The 21,211-nt window shown below is 46.4% G+C and overlaps 1 protein-coding gene across 2 annotated transcripts in view; it reads left to right on the top strand.

The window, feature by feature from the left end:
* The window catches only part of Kif26b (kinesin family member 26B), a 404,164-nt gene that overhangs the window by 339,703 nt on the left and 43,250 nt on the right, over positions 1–21,211 (top strand). For both annotated transcript variants that reach the window (XM_005348983.3, XM_026779720.1), the window contains 5 exons: positions 2,533–2,739; positions 7,082–7,175; positions 8,308–8,570; positions 11,685–11,868; positions 21,023–21,182. In XM_005348983.3, coding sequence (XP_005349040.1) covers positions 2,533–2,739; positions 7,082–7,175; positions 8,308–8,570; positions 11,685–11,868; positions 21,023–21,182 — 908 coding nt within the window. The remainder of the gene's footprint in view (positions 1–2,532; positions 2,740–7,081; positions 7,176–8,307; positions 8,571–11,684; positions 11,869–21,022; positions 21,183–21,211) is intronic.

Raw genomic sequence — 21,211 nt, 5'->3', positions numbered from 1 at the left:
TGCTCCACGTTCAGCGCCTCACACAGCAACTTTTACAAGTCCCACGGCAGTTTTGTTTGGCAGGCATTGTTAAACAGATGGGGAAAGTGAGGCTCCCAGAAAGTTTGACTATGGGAGGTAGAAGCCAGCTGGAGAAAGCATGGGGCCCTAGATATAAGTCTGGTCCAGCCCTACCCACTACAGCTACAGCAATATAGGCCAAAGTGTGTGGCCTTGTTAGTATGAACTGTCAACCTGATTCAGCCTAGAACAACCCAAATAAAGAGTCTTCAATTGAGTATCTTTGTCAGGTTGGTCTGTGGGCATGTCTGTGAGGGCCTGTCTTATTATCTGACACAGAAAGGACCTAGCATTGTGGATGGAACCATTCCTAGGCAGGTTGTCCTGGGCTATGTATGAAAGCTAGGTAAGAGTGAAGCAACACGTGATTCAGAAAGCCAGTCAGCAGTGTTCCTTCAAGGTTCTTACTTCAGTTTCCTGCCTTTCCTTCCCTCAATAACGGGCTGCAACCAGGAAGTGTAAGCCAAATAAATCCTCTCCTCCCCCAAGTTGCTTTTAGGCAGAATGTTCTATCACAGCAACAGAATGTAGCTATAATACAACAGTATGTGGTATCCATTTCCTCCACCGTAAAATCTGGGTAAGTGCACCAATGCTCTGCGTCACCAGGAGGACTAAATAAGATCACATAGATGATGTCACAGGCCGTGTGTATAACACAGACCCTCACCTCCAAATGGCAGTGAGTATTGTATGGTCTCACATAGGAGAAGCACAGTCTTAAAGCTGGGAGGCCAACGGTCTCCTTTCGTCATGACCCCTGACCTCCATTCCACACTGGATATGGTGACTATAAAGAGAATCATAGATAGGGTATAGCACTAGACATCCGATGAGCCTGGTACCCTTGGAATTATTCCTGCTTGAACTCTGTACACTGGAGTTTAGTTCCCGGGTCTCAGCAAACGGGGCTGAGATGCGCAGGAGGACGACCTTACTCCACGGTGCATGATATGCACTATTCTCTGAACATTCCTGTATGTTTGAAATGTTTTATTAAAACATGGGTGGCCAGGGGCTTTGGAGATGGCCGGAACAGTAAAGAACTTGCCACGAAAGCATGACAACCAGAGTTTGAGTCCCCAGCACTCGGCTAAATTTTAGGTGGGCCATGAAGGCCCACCTGTAACCCAGCACATGGAAGGCAGAGATAGGGGATCCCTGGAGCAAGTAGCCTAGCTGCACCAGCCTGATTGCCAAGCTCTGCGGTCAAATGGTAGACTCTTCACTGACATATATGGTGGAGAGTGATCAAGGAAGATTCCCAACATCAACCTTTGGCCATGCACTTATGCACACATGCAACCATATACATGTGTACTCACACACGGGAACCCATGTGTGTTTACAAAACACACACACACACACACACACACACGCACAAATTATAACCATGTCCTGCCCCCAAAGAATGATGGGAGCTACATCAGTTCGAACAGCTAGCCAGACAGAGGACAGGATTTGAAGACGCATCATCCTTGAGCATCCACTACCTGCCACATTAAATTACTAAAATCACCTGTCTCTGCAGCTGTCTGCCCCACACATCTGCATTGTGTGCCTTTTGCATGCTGGACTCAATAAACAACATAGCAAAAAAAAAAGAAAAAAAGAAAGAAATAGCTGAGAACAGAGCTAAATCAATCTCCCAGGACTAAAGCTTGCAGATCACTGTTAGCGTTCTGTTTGATTTCTGCCCATCTTAGGACTAAAAAGCAGGTGGTCCATTTCTGTGACTGCTGCTGCCCTCATCCATGGGGCGGAGCTGAACTGGTCATAAGCACTAGAGATGCTTATGTTCCGTGACTCTGAAGGTGGGCGAGCGTGCACTGCCTCCTGATTTCGACAGAGACACGCTGTCATCCCCCCAAATGAAGCTTCTCCTTGCTCATGTAATGGGATCCCAAATAACATGTTGCAAAGGAAATCTTTTATCACACTTGCCCCTTGAAATGCCTTTCAGATGCTGGCCATTAAAAACAGGCCGTTTCATGGGGCTTTAATGATGACACTAATAACTGTGGATTTTTGTCTCCCAGAGCCCCGATGAGCTGAGCTGGGGAGTAAATTACGAAGCTAACTTTTATGTGCATGGTTTATTGATCTTTGAGCTTCAAGGGAACTGCACCAGCCCCTATAGCCTGACAGTCCAGATTAGCTTTTCATCTATGTAATTGGGCCACCAGGGCACAGTTAATTTTTAATATATATTAATAGGAAGACAAAGAACATAGTGTGCCTTCTCTGCATTAATGGATATATCAAAATATTCTACCGGTAATTATAAATAAACCATCCTTCCCCTGACCCAGTGAGGATTAGGTGGATGATTCATTGTGTATTTCACCATGATGTATCATGAAAATGTTCACTACTACCATGAATAAGTATACCATCGCGTGCAGAAGACCACTCCGCTGTTAAATAGCCAGCTCTCTGATCCATGTTGTGGCCATGTTTGGTTTTTAACAGGTGAAAGTCATGCTCCGTATCTGTCCCACATCTGCTCGAGATACCTCAGAATCCAGCTCTTTCCTGAAGGTGGATCCACGAAAGAAGCAGATCACCTTGTATGACCCCTTGACCTGTGGAGGCCAAAATGCCTTCCAGAAAAGAAGCAGCCAGGTTCCTCCGAAGATGTTTGCCTTTGATGCGGTTTTCCCACAAGATGCTTCTCAGGTGGGCAAAAGTCCCCTCCGGGGCTACATAGTGTTGGTTAATGGAGTGTGAACTGGGAGGGTGTTTCCTGGGATACTCTGACGGGCAAGGTCTCCATCCATATCACCGTGTTTGGAAGTAATTCTGAGCTTCCCAGAATACCCCAGATATTCTGAGATACTGGCATGGTTAATCCTAGTGCAGGGGAGGTAAAGAAAGGGTCGCTGGAGCTCACAGACCAGCTAGTCTTAGCAAATGGATGAGCTCCAGGATCAGTGAGAGGAGAGAGAGAGAGAGAGAGATAGAGAGAGAGAGAGAGAGAGAGACAGACAGACAGACAGACAGACAGACAAAGAGAGGCAGAGACAAAGAGAGAACACCCAATACCAGCCTCTAACATGCACACATACTCACTCACATACACACACACACACACACACACACACATATACACAACCTTGAAATTCATGCCTGGGGAGAAGAAACAAGGCAGCTAACAGGAAAAGTTGAATGTCATGGGGGAAACTACAATAAAATGCTAGGGACTGATCCATTAGAGCGCTACTCCTGCCTGGCTTTGTAACAAGGGAAATGTTTCAGGAAACCGAATTAAAGTCAGGCAATGTCTTATACCCACGGGGAGGGGAAATCAGAACGATAGTCCCAGTGAGGACGTGGAGAGCTCAGTAGGGGAACTGGGGCTGGTGTGTATCCTGCAGCCAGGGTCAGTGGAGAAACGTGGAACTGGAGAGCTTGGGATAGCAATCAGATGCTGCTACACACCCAGCCTCGGGTTTAGTCCTCAATACCAACAATCAGTGAATAGGCCCATCTGTGAATAAACCATGATATAGACAGATGGGGGCCTCTTTGTCTGCATAGGCATCGGGGCCTGTACCTTTCTGAGAAACTTTTAGGTACTTCCCAAGATTTATGCAGCGCTCTTCACAGTACGCGAGTTAAGGCTGCAGCTGACCTAGGATCTTAGCTCCCACCGTCCCATTTGCAGCCTGTTAGTCAGTGTTGTACGTGATTTCAAGGCTACTGGTGTTTACATAACTCCCACCTTCCACCAGCAGGCACTAGGGCACGCGGGCGCCATCCATCGGGAAGCTGAACACTGGTTCTCAGGTTTTCCCACAGGAAGATAAGGTCCTTGGTGATTCAGTTTTGCAGTTTCCCTGTTCATTTCACTTTTTATGTCGCACCACCCAATGAGTTGGGTAATTTAAACCTGACACCGGGGCTAATAAATAGCCTACAAATAATTTAATTAACAGGGGTAAAACTTTTCAAGAGCTATCTGGGGAAGTTGTAAGGATTCCAAAGCACACCCTAAATTAAACCTGAACTATTAACGAGTTTTAGATTTATTCCAGAAAAAAAAGAAGCCATTTTTATTGCTAGTCTTTGTTTACATTTCTCGCTTGGTTCCCAGGCTCAGGATGCTCGTAGCTGCAATTTCAAAGACTTCAGAATGTTCTGCTTTCCACAGGAGTCTAACAAACAGTATAGATTCTGCGCTTTCCAAGAACTTCCATGTGCACTAAGCCGTGGACTCTCCCTTGGATTCTTTTGGGTAGAAAGGGGGCATTTTTAATTCTTTTCACACTACAGACAAGGAAAGTGAGACTCCACCAGTGACCCTTGTCACCTTAGCTTCTCCCTGGATCCCTCCACCTCCTCATTCACCATATTCATCCGCTCAATACAGCAGGTCTCTGACCTGTCAGCATGTGAGCCACCATTTTCTAGCAGTGTGTCCCTGGGCAAGCCGCTCAGCTCTCTGGGTCTCGATGTCCTTATATGACAAATATATATACCTCATTGGCTGCTAGGACAGCGGGCACTGTCTTTATTAAGATGACACCATAATCATTAATCTCATACCACTAGTTAAAGCCATTATAGCCAGCTCAGCCCCATAGGCTTGGCACCCGTAAGCCTCAAGGCACAAAATGAGTAAGTGTGAGGAGTAGCTTTGTCTGGGTCACCTGTTCTTGTATCTGTATTGTCTCCTTCTGTCCAGTTGGCTAGCCTGGGTTTGAGCACATGGCAGTGTCCAGGGCCTAGCTGTGCTGACTTAGAGTGGAGGCACCATCATTAGCACTGTATTCCACTGGCCAAGAATCAAGGGCCACTCTCGGGTCCTTGCCTGTGCATCAGCTGTCGCTGTGGTGACCCCAGGCGTCTACGAACTCTGTTCTCCTCTTTCTAAGAACATCATCTCCTTGGCACTGAGTAATTATAAGATTGGTCCTATTCCTTCTTGCCATTAGGAGCCATCCTTGTTACCCCCAAACGGCTTTGGCAGCATGGTTACCCACGGTTGGTACAAACCTCACTGGATCTGTCTTAGGGGTAGTGGGGAGGACTCCGACCTGTAGGTGAGTGAGCAGGGCCTTGGGCAGAGCTGTTTCTGCCATAGCTTGTGTGCTCAGGAGGCCTTCTGCTTCTCTGGGCGTATGGGGAAGGACAGTAGGGAGTTTCTATAGGTCATTGTCATCCCTTAACCATCCAACATAAGCAAATCTCTCATCATTCTCTTCTCTGTGAACAGCGAGGCAGAAGCTCTACGGGGCAATGTGCAGACCTCCCTGCACTCTATGAGGCCATTCCTGTGTCTCCACTGTCCCTTGGCCTCTGTGCTGGTGACTTCAATGTCAGTTTGTTCCACACACAACCCAGATTCTCCTAGGTGTCTTAAGACTCTCGTGGTTCCTATTACGTGTGGCCCAGCAACCGACAGTCTCCCAACCCTTCCTCCTTTCATACTCAAAGGCAGGCTTCTGGGCAGTAGATTTTCCCTGCTCTTGCGGAGACATCTCTGGCCAATTCCTTCTACTGCTTTAGTCTCAGCTTTAATGCTGTCCTGGCTCTTGTTGCCTCAGTTCTGGGACTTGTATAAGATCTCATGGCCCTCACATAGCCCCATCCCTCCATCCCCTTGGCTGAGAGGGGCCCCTGAAGAGCTGCTGAGGCGACCACCCCTGAACAATTGACAGTTGTTGGGAGTGCAGTTTTTTCAATTTCAGTTTGGGAGAGAAAATTGATTTCCAGATACTTAGATTCATTGCGCAGCTGCGCCACGGAGCTGAATAACTACATTCATGGCCCAGGCTGCTGCTTTTCAGATTCCCACTGGGAGGCACATTGCTCTGATGGCTGCAGAGCCCCAGCGTTTGACGGCTCTTGGGGCCTCTGTGGGCTCTGACGCCAGCCCTGAGACAGAAGCGAAGGCGAGGCACCGAGACAGGGAAAATAATTCTGTCCTCCTGCTGTTGTGAAAGCCTCAGATGCTAACTGGGGATTTTCCGAATCTCTGAGGTGGTCCACAAACCTGGTTGGATGCCTCTAGTTTGCTGCATGCACTGTCATCTGGCATTAAAGGAGAGAGGGGGGGGGCAAAGAAGGGATGGAGAACCTGGTCTCTGTGTAAAGAGTGTAATAAGCACCCTGAAGATGAGGCTCACTCAGCTAAAGAGCGCTTCAGATAACACACCGCTGTGGGCAATTGATGCTGTTTACAGAGAGTGCTTGGATAGGAAGAGAGGTTTTCAAACTCGGGACATGAGCAAAGAAAGGAGGGAGGACGAGGAAGCAGATGTAGGTCTGGAAATTCTCAAACCTGTTACAATTCAGATGTTCCTCTGTTACATTCCATCCTGAAATGGCAGTCAGGTTTCCCCCTCTAGTATGGCTAGCTTGTTTCAGAGATGTGTGTGTAATATGTGTGCATGCATGCGTGCGTGCGTGTGTGTGTGTGTGTGTGCATGCATGTGGGGGGGTAATATGTGTGCATGCATGTGTGTGTGTATGCATGCGTGTGTGTGTGTGCATGCATTGTGTGTGTGTGCATGCATGTGTGTGTGTGTGCATGCATGTGTGTGTGTGCGTGCATGTGTGTGTTTGTGCATGCATGTGTGTGTGTGTGTGTGTGTGTGCGTGCATGTGGGGGGGGGTAAGATTCTAGTGGGCAGAGGGTCAGTAGAGAGTTGAGTGCCTTGCCCAGGAGGCTGGAATTCAGAGTGCTAAGTAACAGAGGGGAATAGGATCCAGAACCCATCACAGTCTCCCCCTGCAACCCATACCTACTTTTATCTATCTCAGGCTGGAGAGCACCGTCGGTTAACGGAAGGGAGGCAGAGAGCCAATGTGCTTGACACGCAGGCTAGCAAAGAATGGAAGATCCCAAAGCTTTCCGAGTTCCCTCAGAATTCTGTGGCTGAGGCTGGACCATCTGGGAGTGTGGTGGCACTTGGGCTCTAAGCCTCGGGAAGGTAGACTCACTTCTCTGTCGTCAAGGCACCTCAGGGTGCTGCATGGCGCATTTACCACCTGTGTCTCCTCTTGTGTCTTCCAGGCTGAAGTATGTGCCGGAACGGTGGCTGAGGTGATCCAGTCGGTGGTGAATGGGGCAGATGGCTGTGTGTTCTGTTTTGGCCACGCCAAGCTGGGTGAGTGGAAACTCCACTTCTTGTGCGGCACGTTATGTTTCCTGTCATCTCGTCTGTGTTTCAGGGTTGGGTCTAGGGTCTTCGAGGAAAGGAAGGGCTAAGTCCCCTTTTGGTGCCAAACAGAATGATAGCGAACAACCACGCCTGACTTGGAAGGGTCGGTCCTAAGTGGACACCTATTCATGTAGGGGGAAACAACGGGGTAGCAAAAGTGTTCCTGCTTGGTCTAGGTCATAGGCAGTCCCAGCAGGTGAGCAGGAAAGGTGTGCATGTCTTCAACAGGGGATGTCTGGGGAGCAGATTTAGGTGGGCGGAGCTAATGGAGGTATCTCCAAGCAGAGCCCCAAGTGGGAGAAGCAAAGCTGTCCTTGTCCCCAGCATTCAGACTGCGAGGGGTCCTCCCTGTCTGTGCATGTGGAAAGGAGCCACCAGCTAGCCCTGCATAGGACTGGCTTAAATCCCCTCCACACCCTCTTCCCTGTCCTCACCTATGGCCCTCTGTTTCTGCCCAGGCCTTGTCTGACATGCAGAATGAGTTAGCAATTTGGGAAGCTCAAAAAGTGGTCCCCAGTAGAAGGGATCATCCCAGAGGCCTTGCAGAGGGCACAGGGGCCCATCCCCTGTGATCAGACAGCCTATTACATGCCCCGCCCCCACTCCTCTCTTCATTTGTTGATCACAGATCAAAGCGGGGATCCTGATTTTAATGGAATTTGCTCACACTATAAAAAAAACACACACACACAGCATTTAACTTGAGAAAGGATATAAAGCCCGAGTGTGTGGATTTAATCTGTGGGGTGGCTATAAAAAGGATTGTAACGGTGATGGAAAGCCCTAGCTTCCTCCCTCATGTGGAACAATGGAGAAAGCACATAGCCTGCCATGTCTGAGGTCCTCGGCGAGGTACCGTGTGCTTTCATCTTGTCATTTGTTTTGGCTCTCACGTTTTTCTATAGCTGTTTCATCACCACTACAAGGAAATGTTGGCTGTTTTTCTGGTCTTTTCACTCTTGCCTTCTTCCCAGTTCCCCACACGTTCCTCCTGCGTCCTCGGCATCTGTTTCTTGCGGCTATAGAGAGTGATGTCTGGCCTCTCCAACTGTGTTGCTTTCTTCCCCGGCCCCCACAGGGAAATCCTACACCATGATTGGAAGGGACGACTCGATGCAGAACCTGGGCATCATTCCATGTGCTATTTCTTGGCTCTTCAAGCTCATCAATGAGCGCAAAGAAAAGACCGGGGCCAGATTCTCAGTCCGGATCTCGGCTGTTGAGGTGTGGGGCAAAGAGGAGAACCTTCGGGACCTGCTGTCCGAGGTGGCCACAGGCAGCCTCCAGGATGGACAGTCTCCAGGCGTGTACCTCTGTGAGGACCCCATCTGTGGCACACAGGTGACAGCTTCGGAAGTTTGGCTTAGGTGTGGGTGGTTCGTCTCCCCTCTGGAGGATGGGACATCTTAGCCCTGGAGTCACGTACCATGCAAACTGGGAAAGGCTTATGAGTGTTTACTTTTAAGTGGACTGGAACTTTATGGCCTGCAGCTGTGGGGCCATCTGCTCGCCCAACCTAAATATTTGTACCTTGAATCTAACTGACAATGAGCAGAAACTACAATTGTCATAGCATTTGGGGGAAATCGCTTCCACTTTCTTGACGCCTTTTGAGAAAGGGGGGGGGAAGCACAATCTTCCTTTTGTTTAACAACAAACTGAAATATTTACGGCTCTGCACACATAGCTGCAGCCATTCCTGGGGCTGTTTATGGCTCTATAAACTGTGTTTCTGGCACAGCTTTACAACCGGATTAGCAGTGCTGTGGGAAAACTAATAACCGATTTCTAATTAGAACCGTGATATAATTGCGAGAACCATGGAAGCCAAGAGAAGCTCTTGTTCGCCTTTTCAGGAAGTCAGGCCTGTAGTGAGCGCCTCTGTCTTTCGCTGTGTAACATGTGATGACTTCATGGCTCCTCTGATTCATATCCAGAAAGTCAATTCTGCCAGTCCCCTGCAGTAGGCATCCCAAGTGCCTCCTGTTTCAGAAGGTGTCTCTTTGATAAATACCCACCTCCTCTCAGGTGGATCATTTCTGTGGGTGGGAATGCCCCAGAGCCATTATTGCAAGCCTGGCCCTGCTCAGCCCCTGTTAGAGGTACTCAGAGCCTTCCAGGTTCCTTTGGAAACCCCTGCAGTGTCACCAGTGTTGCCTGGAGAGTGTCTGATTCCATATGTGGTAAAGCTTTTCACTCCTCAATGCGCACTTCTGGTGAGTTCCCTATGATCCAGCGAGTTGTTACTCTGAAGCATAACATATGTATTAATGCTGATGCACAGCCCCCATAATGGAGGCAGGAACACTAGGATGTTGATGCACAGCCCCCATGATGGAGGCAGGAACACTAGGATGTTGATGCACAGCCCCCATGATGGGGGCAGGAGCACTCAGATGTTGATGCACAGCCCCCATGATGGGGGGGGGCAGGAGCACCCAGATGTTGATGCACAGCCCCCATGATGAGGGCAGGAGCACCCTGGCTACTGCTCCTGCTGCAAGCTTGACAGGGCAATCAAGCACATTTTAATTTAGATTTATTTGTGAGTTCTCTTAAGTAAAGATCTGTTTAATGGAAGGTAAGTTAGATGAAAGTAATGGTCTCTTGAAACTCTTCTTGAAAGTGTTTGTGATTCTTTAGTTTAGGTTGGATAGTAAGTTCAAAAGCACACACATCCGCTAAAGACCCTTTTCGAAGTTCAAAGTTTTTAAAGATGGTCTTAGCTTGCAAATCCTGCCTGCACCAAATATTGCTTCTCGCAGTTGGAAATTATAGGTGTGGTTGAAGTCAGAGTAGAAAATTGTTGTAATTTGTACCAATCCTAAGACATGTTGCAAATCAGTTCCTTGAAAAATTCAAGCTAAATCAGGCATACACCTGTCATGCCAACATTTGACTCGCTATGGAGAGAAGATGGGGAGCGTGAGGGAGAACAAGAGCTTGTCTCAACCAAACCAAAAAGTAGATTTCCTTTTCCACCACAAAGGGGAGTTCTGGGATTCAGACCCAGGGTTTTCACAAGATTTTGGACACAGCTCCCACAGCGTCTTTGCTAATCACTTGTGAGTTTGCCCTGAGCATAAATTCAGGATCAGGAACTAAAACAAAAACAGATGTCTCTTAAATACAGATGAGACCTTCAAGTTACCTAGGTGTTTCTACATGCCTTTGAGAGAGTGTTCCGTTGCCATGATAAAATACCCCAACAAAAGCAACTTGACAGAGAAAGTCTTTATTATGACTCCCAGATGAAGGCCATCACCAAGGAGCCTGAAGCAGCTGGTAACAGTCATACGGGCGGGTCTTCCCACCTCAGTTACGTGATGATTGAGATAGCCCTAAGAGTCATACCCAAAGACCCATCTCTTAAGTGATTCTACATTCTGTCAAGTTGACAATTAGGACTGTCATAATTGTCAAGAAGTACATCAGGTGTACTTCTGAATGTTCAGGACTATGCTGGTAAATGCGACCTCAAATTAGCTTTTGTTAAGTAACTGAGAGATCGGCAATGAACACTAGGCAAGTCTCTTCCCTGTCAGATGTAAAAACACATCTCGCAGCACCTGTCTGTCTCCAATCTCCAAGGTCAAGACCTAGTCGCATCTCTTCTGTTAGTAGATGAACGACCTAGGACGGCAGTCCCTAAAGATGGGCATGTGCTGCTACTAGTGCCCCGTACGCCGTATGGCCACTTGCCAGCTGTAAAAATAACTAAAGCCAAGTAACAGCCAATAAATGTGGTCAATATTCATTTTCAAAAGCAAATCAACTAAGCTGGGCTGCCTTGGCCATTAAAGTGCTAGCAACGAAAGTGTGAGAATTAGCATTCAGAGCCCCAGAACCCATGTAAACACTGGGTGGACCTGACAGCCTGCCTCTGATTCTAACCCCGAAATTGGTTCTCAACCATCCTAATGCTGCAAACTTTTAACACAGTTCCTCATGCTGGAGTGACTTCAAACCATAACATTATTTTGTTGCTACTTCATAACTACAATTTTCCTACTGTTACGAATCACAATGTAAATATCTGTGTTTTCCAGTGGTCTTAGATGACCCCTGTGAAAGGGTCATTCGACCCCAAAGGATCAAAACCCTCAGGTTGAGAAAAACTTTTCTAAAGTGAGACAGAGCAGGCCAGCCAAGAGACTATTTGTATCTAAAATTAGTTGAGATACCCTGCCACAGTGAATAATCAAGGATAATTCCCACGTCGACCTCAGGCGTCTATCTACATGCACACAAGTGTGCCCACATGTATGCAAACATGCATATGTACACGTGTATACCCCATACATGAAAATGGAAAAAGAAAAAAAATGCCTATGCTGAGAATGGCCCCTGTGTATAGAACCTGGTTTCAGGACTTCTGGCCTTATGGTGTGGACTGAGACTTCCCCAGGCAGGAGAGAAGCCTGAAGGTCTCAGCTCTTGCTTTCTGTCCTCTAGCTGCAGAACCAGAGCGAGCTGCGGGCCCCCACCGCAGAGAAGGCGGCCTTCTTCCTGGATGCTGCCATTGCCTCGCGACGGAGCAACCAGCAGGACTGTGATGAGGATGACCACCGGAACTCCCACATGCTCTTCACCCTGCACATCTACCAGTACCGGATGGAGAAGAGTGGGAAGGGCGGAAGTAAGTCCCTCCTAGCTGACTCCACGCCTGGCTCTGGCCAGCCAGCACCCCTCACCTAAGGCAGCAACACTCTTCCTTAGCAGAGGGTATGGTACCCACGTGCAGCTGCTCAGTGGTCTGGAATTCAAGCGAATTGTAGATTCTAGGCTCAAGTTCTCTTTTGAGTTGTACAGAAGCAAAAGGTTGGCTTTGGCAATGATTTACCGATGCCATTGCCTTGGATGTGTGAGAAAAAGAATGAAAAAAAGAAAAACATCTACTAGATCTTTCTGTTCACAAGTTGCATAGGGGTCACGACCTGTATTAATCAGAATTCTCTAGAATAACAGACCTTATAGAATGAACATATATGTATATGTATATATGTGTGTGTATACATATATACATATGGCGAGAGAAAATGGGGACTTACAGAATGATTTACAGGCTGTGGTCCAGCTGATCCCACAATGGCTGCCTCTGAAGGAAGGCCCAGGAGTCCAGTAGTTGCTCAGTCCATGAGGCTAGATATCCTAGCTGTGTTAAAGCTGGAACCCTGGAGAAGTAGGCTGCCATGCTAGTGAATGAACAGACTGGTTAGCAACATGAGAGCAAGCAGGCGAAAGGCAAATGCTTTCTTCTTCCACGTCTTTGTATAGGCTTTGCAGCGGAAGGTGTGGCTCGGATTAGATCTGGATTAATATCTGCATTAAAGCTTTGTCTTCCTACCTCAAAGATCCAAGTTAGATTTTTGGATCTATTAGAAACAATCTCTCTTCTTCAAAATAAGCAGAAATCCCTCACAGGTATGCCCTCTATTTGGGGGTTAAATCCGGAGGGATGTGTTGAATGGGAAGCTTTTAAAGGACACTAATTCTCAAAGGAGAGTTTGCGCCCTGTCAAGCACTGCCATTCAGCACAACATTGTTGAGGCCGGAAACAGGGGTTAGGAGGTGGGAGACCCTGAGCTCAGAAGTCAGCTGCTGAACTGCCTTTCTCCCAGCAGTCCTGGGAGCTGGCTACAAATCCTGCCCTTGCTGCTTGTTCTGGGTAATGTCTTAGCAGAGTCGATGTGAGAGTTGGAACACTGACTAGTTGAGCCATTTAAACAGTTGTCAATACTAAGAATCATCATAGCCTTCAGTGAGTTCTTAGATGGCCAGCAATGGAAACTCCCAACAGCTTTGGATCCCGAGACCAGGGCTCCCAAAGGCACCAAGCAGAGGGGCCCAGAGGGTGGGACAATGTCCCTCTAAGTTGTATACTAAGTTAGCAACTCTCTTTTGGTCTTTCAGTTTTTATTTCTTGGTCTTGTTTGCACCTTAGAGTCTGGAAGCTATAGCTAACAATGAACATACAGAAAGATTTCCCTGAAGTACTTCAAATATAAAAATTTGAATTTCTGACTCCACAACGATTTAAAAGAACATTTGCTAAAACTGAAGACTTGCTCCCAGATTGGTCCTACCAAATCCTAAGCACTTATTAAATATTTAACATCCAATTCATCTTTTTATTTTTAAGCTGCGCACGAAAATTGCTTTTAAATAATAAATTCAGGCCAAAGGAAAAGGCAGATGCCACCAACGGCTTCCAAACCTCTCAGGGGCTTGTCCAGTGTTGCAGCAAACTAGATGGGAGAAGGAAAGGGGTCCAGGCTGCAACCGGCAAAGGACAAACCCCTCCCACCTGCCAGGGCCCCATCATCTCCGAGGCAAAGGATCAGACCCTGCCTTCAGGCCCGGCAGGATTTCAGTGGATTTATGTGGCTAACCCATAATGAGAAGATTTGGAGTGTTGTTTAAAATGGAAATTTTGTTTACTTATATATAAGTTATAATCCCCGTGGACTTGGCAGCCAGAACTCAATTAAGGGAAGGTTTATTAATTAGTCACCCTGCGGGGAAGCAGGAAGCAGGGCTGTTAACCAACTGGGACAGGCTTAGCCTGATGATGGATTCAGGGGCAATCTCTGCTGCAAGAACTAAATACATAGTGTGTGAATATGCTCTGTCGTAGGCCCTCTCTGCAGTGTATGTACACACACACACACACACACACACACACACACACACACACACACCTAGACAGGTAGATGACTTGAACGGTCTGGTCAGGATAGAAAAGAGCATTCTTTGTCGATGTATCACTGTTTTGTAGATAGCATCAGGTTGGGCTTAAAATAGCTCTCTAGTTGCTATTGGAATATCAGCAGAGCTGGTTCTCTCCACTGATAAGTCTTGACTGTTGAATCTATAAAGGCTGGTAGGCTCCATAAAAATTCAGCACTGGAGAGAGGCCCCAAATAAGCAAGTGCTACTCCTCATAACGGATACCGTGTTACTTCAGAGTGGTGAACTGTAGCAGGCTTTCTTGTGGACCACTAAACAGCTCCCAAACCATGACACAGAGACTTGTTATTAGTTATGAATGCTCAGTCTTATCTTGGTTATTATTTTAATCTGTTTCTCTTTCTCTATGTTTAGCCTTGGGCCTTTTTACCTTTCCTTCTGTATATCTTACTTTCCTGCTGTCTCCATGGCTGACTGGCTGGCAGCTGCCTGTCTTCTGACCCTGGGCAGGACTCTCTCTTTTTTCTTTGTTCTTGTCTCTCATTCTTATTTCTTCTGCCTAGATTTCTCCTTCTACCTATTCTCTCTACCTGCCAGCTCTGCCTATCCCTCTCCTGCCTAGCTATTGGCCACTTGGCTTTTTATTAGACCAATCAGGTGCCTTAGGCAGGCAAGGTGACACAAATGCAACATATCCTTACATAACTAAACAGATGCAACACAAACAAATGCAACACACCTTTACATCACTAGAAAAGGCAGCAGAAACAAGTGTAACACAGCTTCACAGAGTTAAATATTCTGCACCAGAAGCAAATGTAACACATCTTTTCATAGTTAAATATTCCACAAGTGAGCCAGTGAAACCAGTCTTCCTGGTCTTCTTCGTAAGCGTGATCCTTAAAAGCATTTGTGTATGGGCTGATGAGATGGCTCAGAAGGTAAAAGTGCTTACCACATAAACGTGACCTGCATTCCCTTCCCAGAAATCATGGTGGAAGGGAGAAATGATTCCACACTTGCCACAGCCTGCACCTAACTGTTCTCATAACATGCACCATACATATACATAATAAAAATAGAATATTCCAAAGCATCTCTGTAATGGTATTTTGACGAACAAGCTTGTAAACACCCAGCGTCCACTGACAGCTAACACTGGGCCTCTGATATATTCATTCACATTGCTTCCTCCTGGTAAACCACCATGGGCAAGGCTGGCCACATGAACATGTGTGAATGTATTTACACAGGCACCTGCACTCAGAATAATCAGACAGTTTCCTTCATCTTGGCTTTCTGATAGGGGTCGAACACTGTCTTTACAAAGGTTATGATGACCTCAATCACCCATGCCCAACCCAGAGCTGTGTAGTTACACGGTTCTGTGGATCCATCATCTGTCTTATAAACGTGCTTCTAAAGGGGGTGAGCCCTGTCTTAGTCACGTGTCTATTGCTATGAAGAGAAACCATGACCACGGCAACTCTTATAAGGAAAGCAATTGATTGAGGTGGCTCACTTACAGTTTCAGAAGTTCAGTTCATTATCATCACAGTGAGCAGCATGCAGGCAGACACGGTGCTGGCTACATCTTGATCAGAAGGCAACAGGAAGTGGTCTCAGTGTCACACTGAGTGAAGCTTGGGCAAAAGACACCTCAAAGCCCAACCCCACAGTGACACACTTCCTCCAACAAGACCACACCTACTCTCCAAGGCCATACCTCCTAATAGTGCTACTCCCTTTGGGGGACCATTTTCTTTCAAACCATCACAGCCCCTGCTACTGTCCCCAGCAGCAAAGCCCTGAACAGGAAGATGGCTGCACCCTACAGGACTGGTTAGTTAGCTCCGTAACCAGAGTCAGTTATGTAGCGACAGTACTAACTCTATGCTCGTATCTTTAATCTCTCTTACCATCAATTTCAGAACTACCTCACCTCAGGATGGAAGGAAGGGAAAGACATAGTGAGTTCTTGAGCCCATTTCCTCCATAAAAGCCTCCTCCTCACAGCTTTCCAGATTCTTCTTTCTGTGCAATAATTTTCTCCTTAGAACCCCAGAGTGGCTTGCTGGACTCCTAGGCTATGTACTTCCTGAGAACAGAAGACTCAGCTTTTCATCTTGGGTCACTGTGGTGCTGGTCACATGCCAATGCTTAGTACCTGTGTATTCCATGCCATGGAATATGGGCCATTTTTAACCCTGACTTTCTCTGCCATCTAGTACAGCTAGTTTCAGAGAACAAGACCAACTTGTTTGGGTTTTGAATGAAGGGATTAAGCATACCACTGAGTGTGTGTGTTAGGGCTATTCTAGAGATGCTAGGTCCCAAGGGCTGTGGCCTAATGAACGGTTTAATGTCTCGATAGATCCAACATTTGAATAGCCAATTGAGAAGTGGTAGACATCAAAGTGGAGCCTTATTGGAAGAAGCATTAAAAAGCCAGGGGTCCTAGCTTTCAAGGCTACATCTTGGCCCTAATCTTTCTATGTCTTTACGTTTCCTGGCTGCAATGACATGAACATCCTTACAACCATGATGTTCAGCCTTGCCTCATGTTGGGGTCAGATGACCATGAGCTAACACCTATGAAACAGAGTCTTCTACCTTTTGACCTTCTGTTTTAAATATCTAGCACAGCATGCAAGCCACCCTCGTGTCTGTTGATGCCATGGATACATTACACTACCAGAAGATGATCAGTTCACAGAGAAAGTCCACTAACAAGGGGGAATCATATTCAAAGATACATAACAAATGTGTATTTATTCACGGATCTCAGGGGCATGCAATGTGGGCTTGCTTAGAGATGAGTTTTTCACTTAAAGTTCTAACTTTCATGAACCATGCTGATTTTAATCATTTTTTAACATTAATTTCTTCAGAGAGATTCAAGAAGTTAAAAGATCCATTCGTTGCCAAATGGATCCTACCTTTTTCTGGCTCCTTTTCGTTTTTTCCCAACTCTAATTTCTCACATACATCTAATTTAACTTGAATCTTTTCTTTAAAATGCCTTCCCAAAACATTAAACTTAATTTACATATAAATGTTCAAACTCCCTACAAAATAATATTTGATTTCTGTATTATTTATATTTTAATTATAGTAAATGCAAGTATCATAAGTATCCAATCTTTTAACAGATAGGCAGTGTGTCCTTTAGAAACCAAAGTGCTTAACAAAGCAGCTGCACACATTTGGTGTGCTGTGGTTGTCAGTCAGCGTCTTGCTGGGCAACAGAGAGGGGGGAGATCTCAGCCAGGGGGAAGATGGTGGTCCCTCAACTTTGCAGCATGTGACAGTTGTCTGGAGAACTTCGATGTGAATCCCAGTGCCCATGCTGCCCTCCAACCCAATTCAATGAGAAGGCGTGGCAGTGGGAGGTGGGCGGCGGTAGTTCTTCACGGGTCCCGGGTGCATCCAGTCCAGGGCTGCTCTGGAAGCCACCTGGACGCAAGAGGAGTAAGGGGCTATGCACGCTTTAGAGTTCACTTTGGGTTTCCCTCTGACTCAGGATTAATTTTCAGTGAAATCATGGATGATTTTTTTTTTTAGCATGTGTGGATCTCAATCTCAATTTTCTCATCTATAATTTCAGTGCAATTTAAGCATAATGTTGGCATTGAGTGGTATTAGGAGAATTACTCCCTATAGGGAAAATAAGGCGTTTGGTCTTATAAAAATAAGTTGGTTTGGTCCAACTCTAGACTTAAACTATAAGGAATTTTGAGCTGAGGCTGTCGCCGAGTTGGAAGAGCGTTTGCCTAGCATGCACGAAGCCTTTAGTTTGGTCCCCAGCAGCACATAAACTGTATGCGGTGACACATGCCTGTGATCCCAGCACATAGGAGGCCGAGACAGAGGCATCGGAAGTTCAGAATTATTCTCAGAAATGTCATGAGTTCAAGGTCAGCCTGGGATACATGAGACACTCTCTTAAAAAATAATAATAATAAAGTTGTTCAAGACAGATTCAACTACGTTCCTTTAACTCCTGTGTCCTTGGCCTCAGAAATCTGAGAAGCGGATAAGGAACCTACTTCTTGCCTATAGTCACTATCACCCCTTCTGCTTAGTCCTTGCGGAATTCCTGTCTACTTGGCCACTTGCAGTGGTGGAGACGCTCAACACTAGCAAACAGCCTGTGCCCACTGACTTCGCACCAGTCTAGATTAAGCACCATTTGTGCAAATCAGATTCTCTGACCACCCAAACACCAGTGGGTATAGGCCGGAGAGCAGCTTTCTCCGTTGTGTGAGGGCGCCTCTCGTCCTGACTCATGCAGGTAATTACAGGTGTTTTATAAAGCTCTCCAGCACTATCTAAGCCACCTTTTGTTCTCTGTGTTCTGTGTTGCTACGTGCGCATTATACATTTTATTCCATTACATCAAATGGACTATTAAGTCTGGAAGTCCAAATTGGTCCCTGTCTTTGCCCTTTCATCTGAAATGCGTGAGGAATACCTAAGCCGCTCTTGTCTGTATAATCGGGCTGCAAAAAATACAGACGGTGTTTTGTTTAAAAATAACCATTCCCCTCGCACATCACTGCCATGAGCCAATCTTGCATGATCTGAAACAAGATAGAGGAGAGGTAATGTGGCCTTCCTTTTAAGGGGTTGCCCCCAGGGACGGCTGAAAATGAGCAAAAGGAACTTCCTTCATGTCTAAAGTGTGGCACCGAGCTGGATACATAGAAGGGCCATGCTGCCCTTCCTGGAATGTTCACCCCCAGCAGCGGGCATGCGAATGGAAGGCGCCAAGGTGATTGCATCCAGTTCTTATCCAACAGCAAATCCATATGCTCCCCTCATGAGTGGTCTCTGAGTTCTTCCTGCAGGTGTTGAGGTACCCAGGTGCCACCTGAATGCACCTTACGTGAAGCCAGCATGTTGGGGTGGGTGTGGAGAGTATATGTATATTTATATGTGCGCCAAAGGAGCATGTCACCTCTTCCTCTGTTGCTCTTTGCCTTGCTCCCTTGAGACGGGGTATTTCTCAGTGACCCTGAGCTCACTGTTTGTTAGTCTGGCTGGTCAGAGAGCTTCTAGGTGCTACCCGCCTACCCACCCCCCAGCACCCCGCCACCCTACAGTGCATACAGGCTTTCATAGCCATGCCTGGTTTCTTATGTGACTGCCAAGTGTTCAAATTCGGGCCCTCCTGTTTACATGGCAAGTGTTCTTACCCAAGGGGCCTCCTTTCCAGCCCCACATCCAGGGGGAAAAGTGTCCTTTTTTTCCTCCTTTGCTTTGGAATGATGCTTAATCCAGATGTTGACTGCTCATTTGACAATTTTTAGGTTTTTAAAAATGTCAGTGTGCTATCTTCTGACTTATTTCTGCGGAGAAATCGGCCGGCCATTGTACTTACTTACCTTTATTCCCGTGTATGAGATGTGGTTTTGCTCCTTGGACTGTTGGTTTTCTCTGCTCCTTCTTCTCTGAGTAGCACAATGATCACTTGCTTCGTTGGATTTGCTCAGTTTTCTTGTTCTTGGGGCTGACTGAGCTTTTTAGATTTGTGGGTTGATAATTTCCATCATTTGGGGAAAGTTTGGACTGTTATTTATTCAAATATTGCAGCTGTACCATGCTTTGGAAATTCAACCATGTGTATTTTAGACAGCTGAGCTTGTTAGGTAGCCCTTTTAATTTCCTACCCATTGCTTGCTCTCTTCTTTATTTTTGTTGTGTGCTTTTATATTTTTTCTCTATTTCATTTTGAAGATTTATATTGATATATTATCAAATTTATTAATCTTTCCTGTGTTAATGTGTAACCTGCCGTAAACTCTCAGACACAATTTTACCTTTGTTTTAATCTCTTAGAGATTATTATATACACTTTTATTTTAATGGAGACATCTTGTTATACAACCCAGGGTGGCCATGTCTGTATTTAAGCCTTTGAACATTGGCACAGTAACTGTTTTCCATCACCTTCTTTGTGGATTCTAATAGCTATGCTTTGGAGTTTATTCCAAATACTTCTTCATGGTGGGGATTGTCTACCTGCTTCTTTTTATGCCTATTTATCTTTGCACATAAACTTTCAGGTTTTCTGGGTATTGGGAACAGGCACCCCAGCCTTTTGTTAGCTGTTTCTCGCACATATCTGCTGCCGAGCACTCAGCTGAATCCAGAGACTGCAAATCCCTCAGGCCTTGCCTTTCTAGTTTTCTGTCCTGCGCATGGCTGCTGCCTTGGTTTCCCTAGAAGTTGGATTCTATCTCTCTTGAGCTCGGTGGATCTACCAGGTTCGACCTGGGCTCTTTGTCCTGAGCCCGGGAACTCTCTCAGCACAGTTAGATGAGATCAGGAGTGTTTGCTTTGTTTGTTTCGTGCGTCTCGGGAGTCGCTCTTCCCCTGTTTAATGTCTGGTGTCTTAAAACCAACTATTTTATACATTCTGTTGATTTTTGGTTGCTTTGGATACAAGACCTAGCCTGGTCCCAGTTACTTCATCGCAGCCAGAATTCATGAGGGAAATTCTTAACTCTTCTGAGCTTTAATTTTCTCATCTACAAGAAGAGGATGATAGTGTTGGATGATTTTGTGTGGGAACTGAATGAGATGGATGTCTGTGCACCTGGCGGTTGGCAGGCACTCAGCAAATAGCTGGGTCTTTCCTGTTTCTGCACCTGGATCTTACATCTTCCAGATTTCTCCTGGGGTTACCAACCTGATTCCTGGCTGAGCCTTAGGTTGGCTACCTGACAATGACAAACTAGAGTAGATAATCACTTGTGAGCTGCTCAGATTTTAACTTGGTAAACAGTTTTCAGAACTGTTATTCGGAGGTCAGTGGGGTAAGGCCCTTACCCTCCTTCAGTGACCCATCCAGTCTACAGAACGCATTCCTTTATTGGTCAAATAAGTGACATTAGGTTTTAAACAGTGTATGGGATGTGGTGGACAGAATTTAAGAACGCTGGTTCTGTTTGAAACCCCAGCTCGAATTGTTCCTGTCACCAAATGTTAATGTTTTCCCTTCTCCGAGATTCCCAAAGAGCTACACGAAGAAGAGAAAATGTGCGGACCTGAACTTACCCACTCTCTCTTTTTCCCTCTTGCCTCCTCCCCCGTGCCAGTGTCTGGAGGTCGTAGCCGCCTGCATCTCATCGATCTGGGCAGCTGTGTGAAAGCGCTCAGCAAAAACCGAGAAGGAGGCTCGGGGCTGTGCCTCTCGCTGTCTGCCCTGGGCAACGTCATCCTGGCTCTTGTCAATGGCAGCAAACACATCCCGTACAAGTAAGTGGGTCTCTGTGCAGGAGGGATAC

The sequence above is a fragment of the Microtus ochrogaster genome, chromosome 6 (assembly GCF_000317375.1).
Source record: "Microtus ochrogaster isolate Prairie Vole_2 chromosome 6, MicOch1.0, whole genome shotgun sequence".
Lineage (NCBI taxonomy): Eukaryota > Metazoa > Chordata > Mammalia > Rodentia > Cricetidae > Microtus > Microtus ochrogaster.
This window is presented reverse-complemented; position numbering and strand designations above follow the sequence as displayed.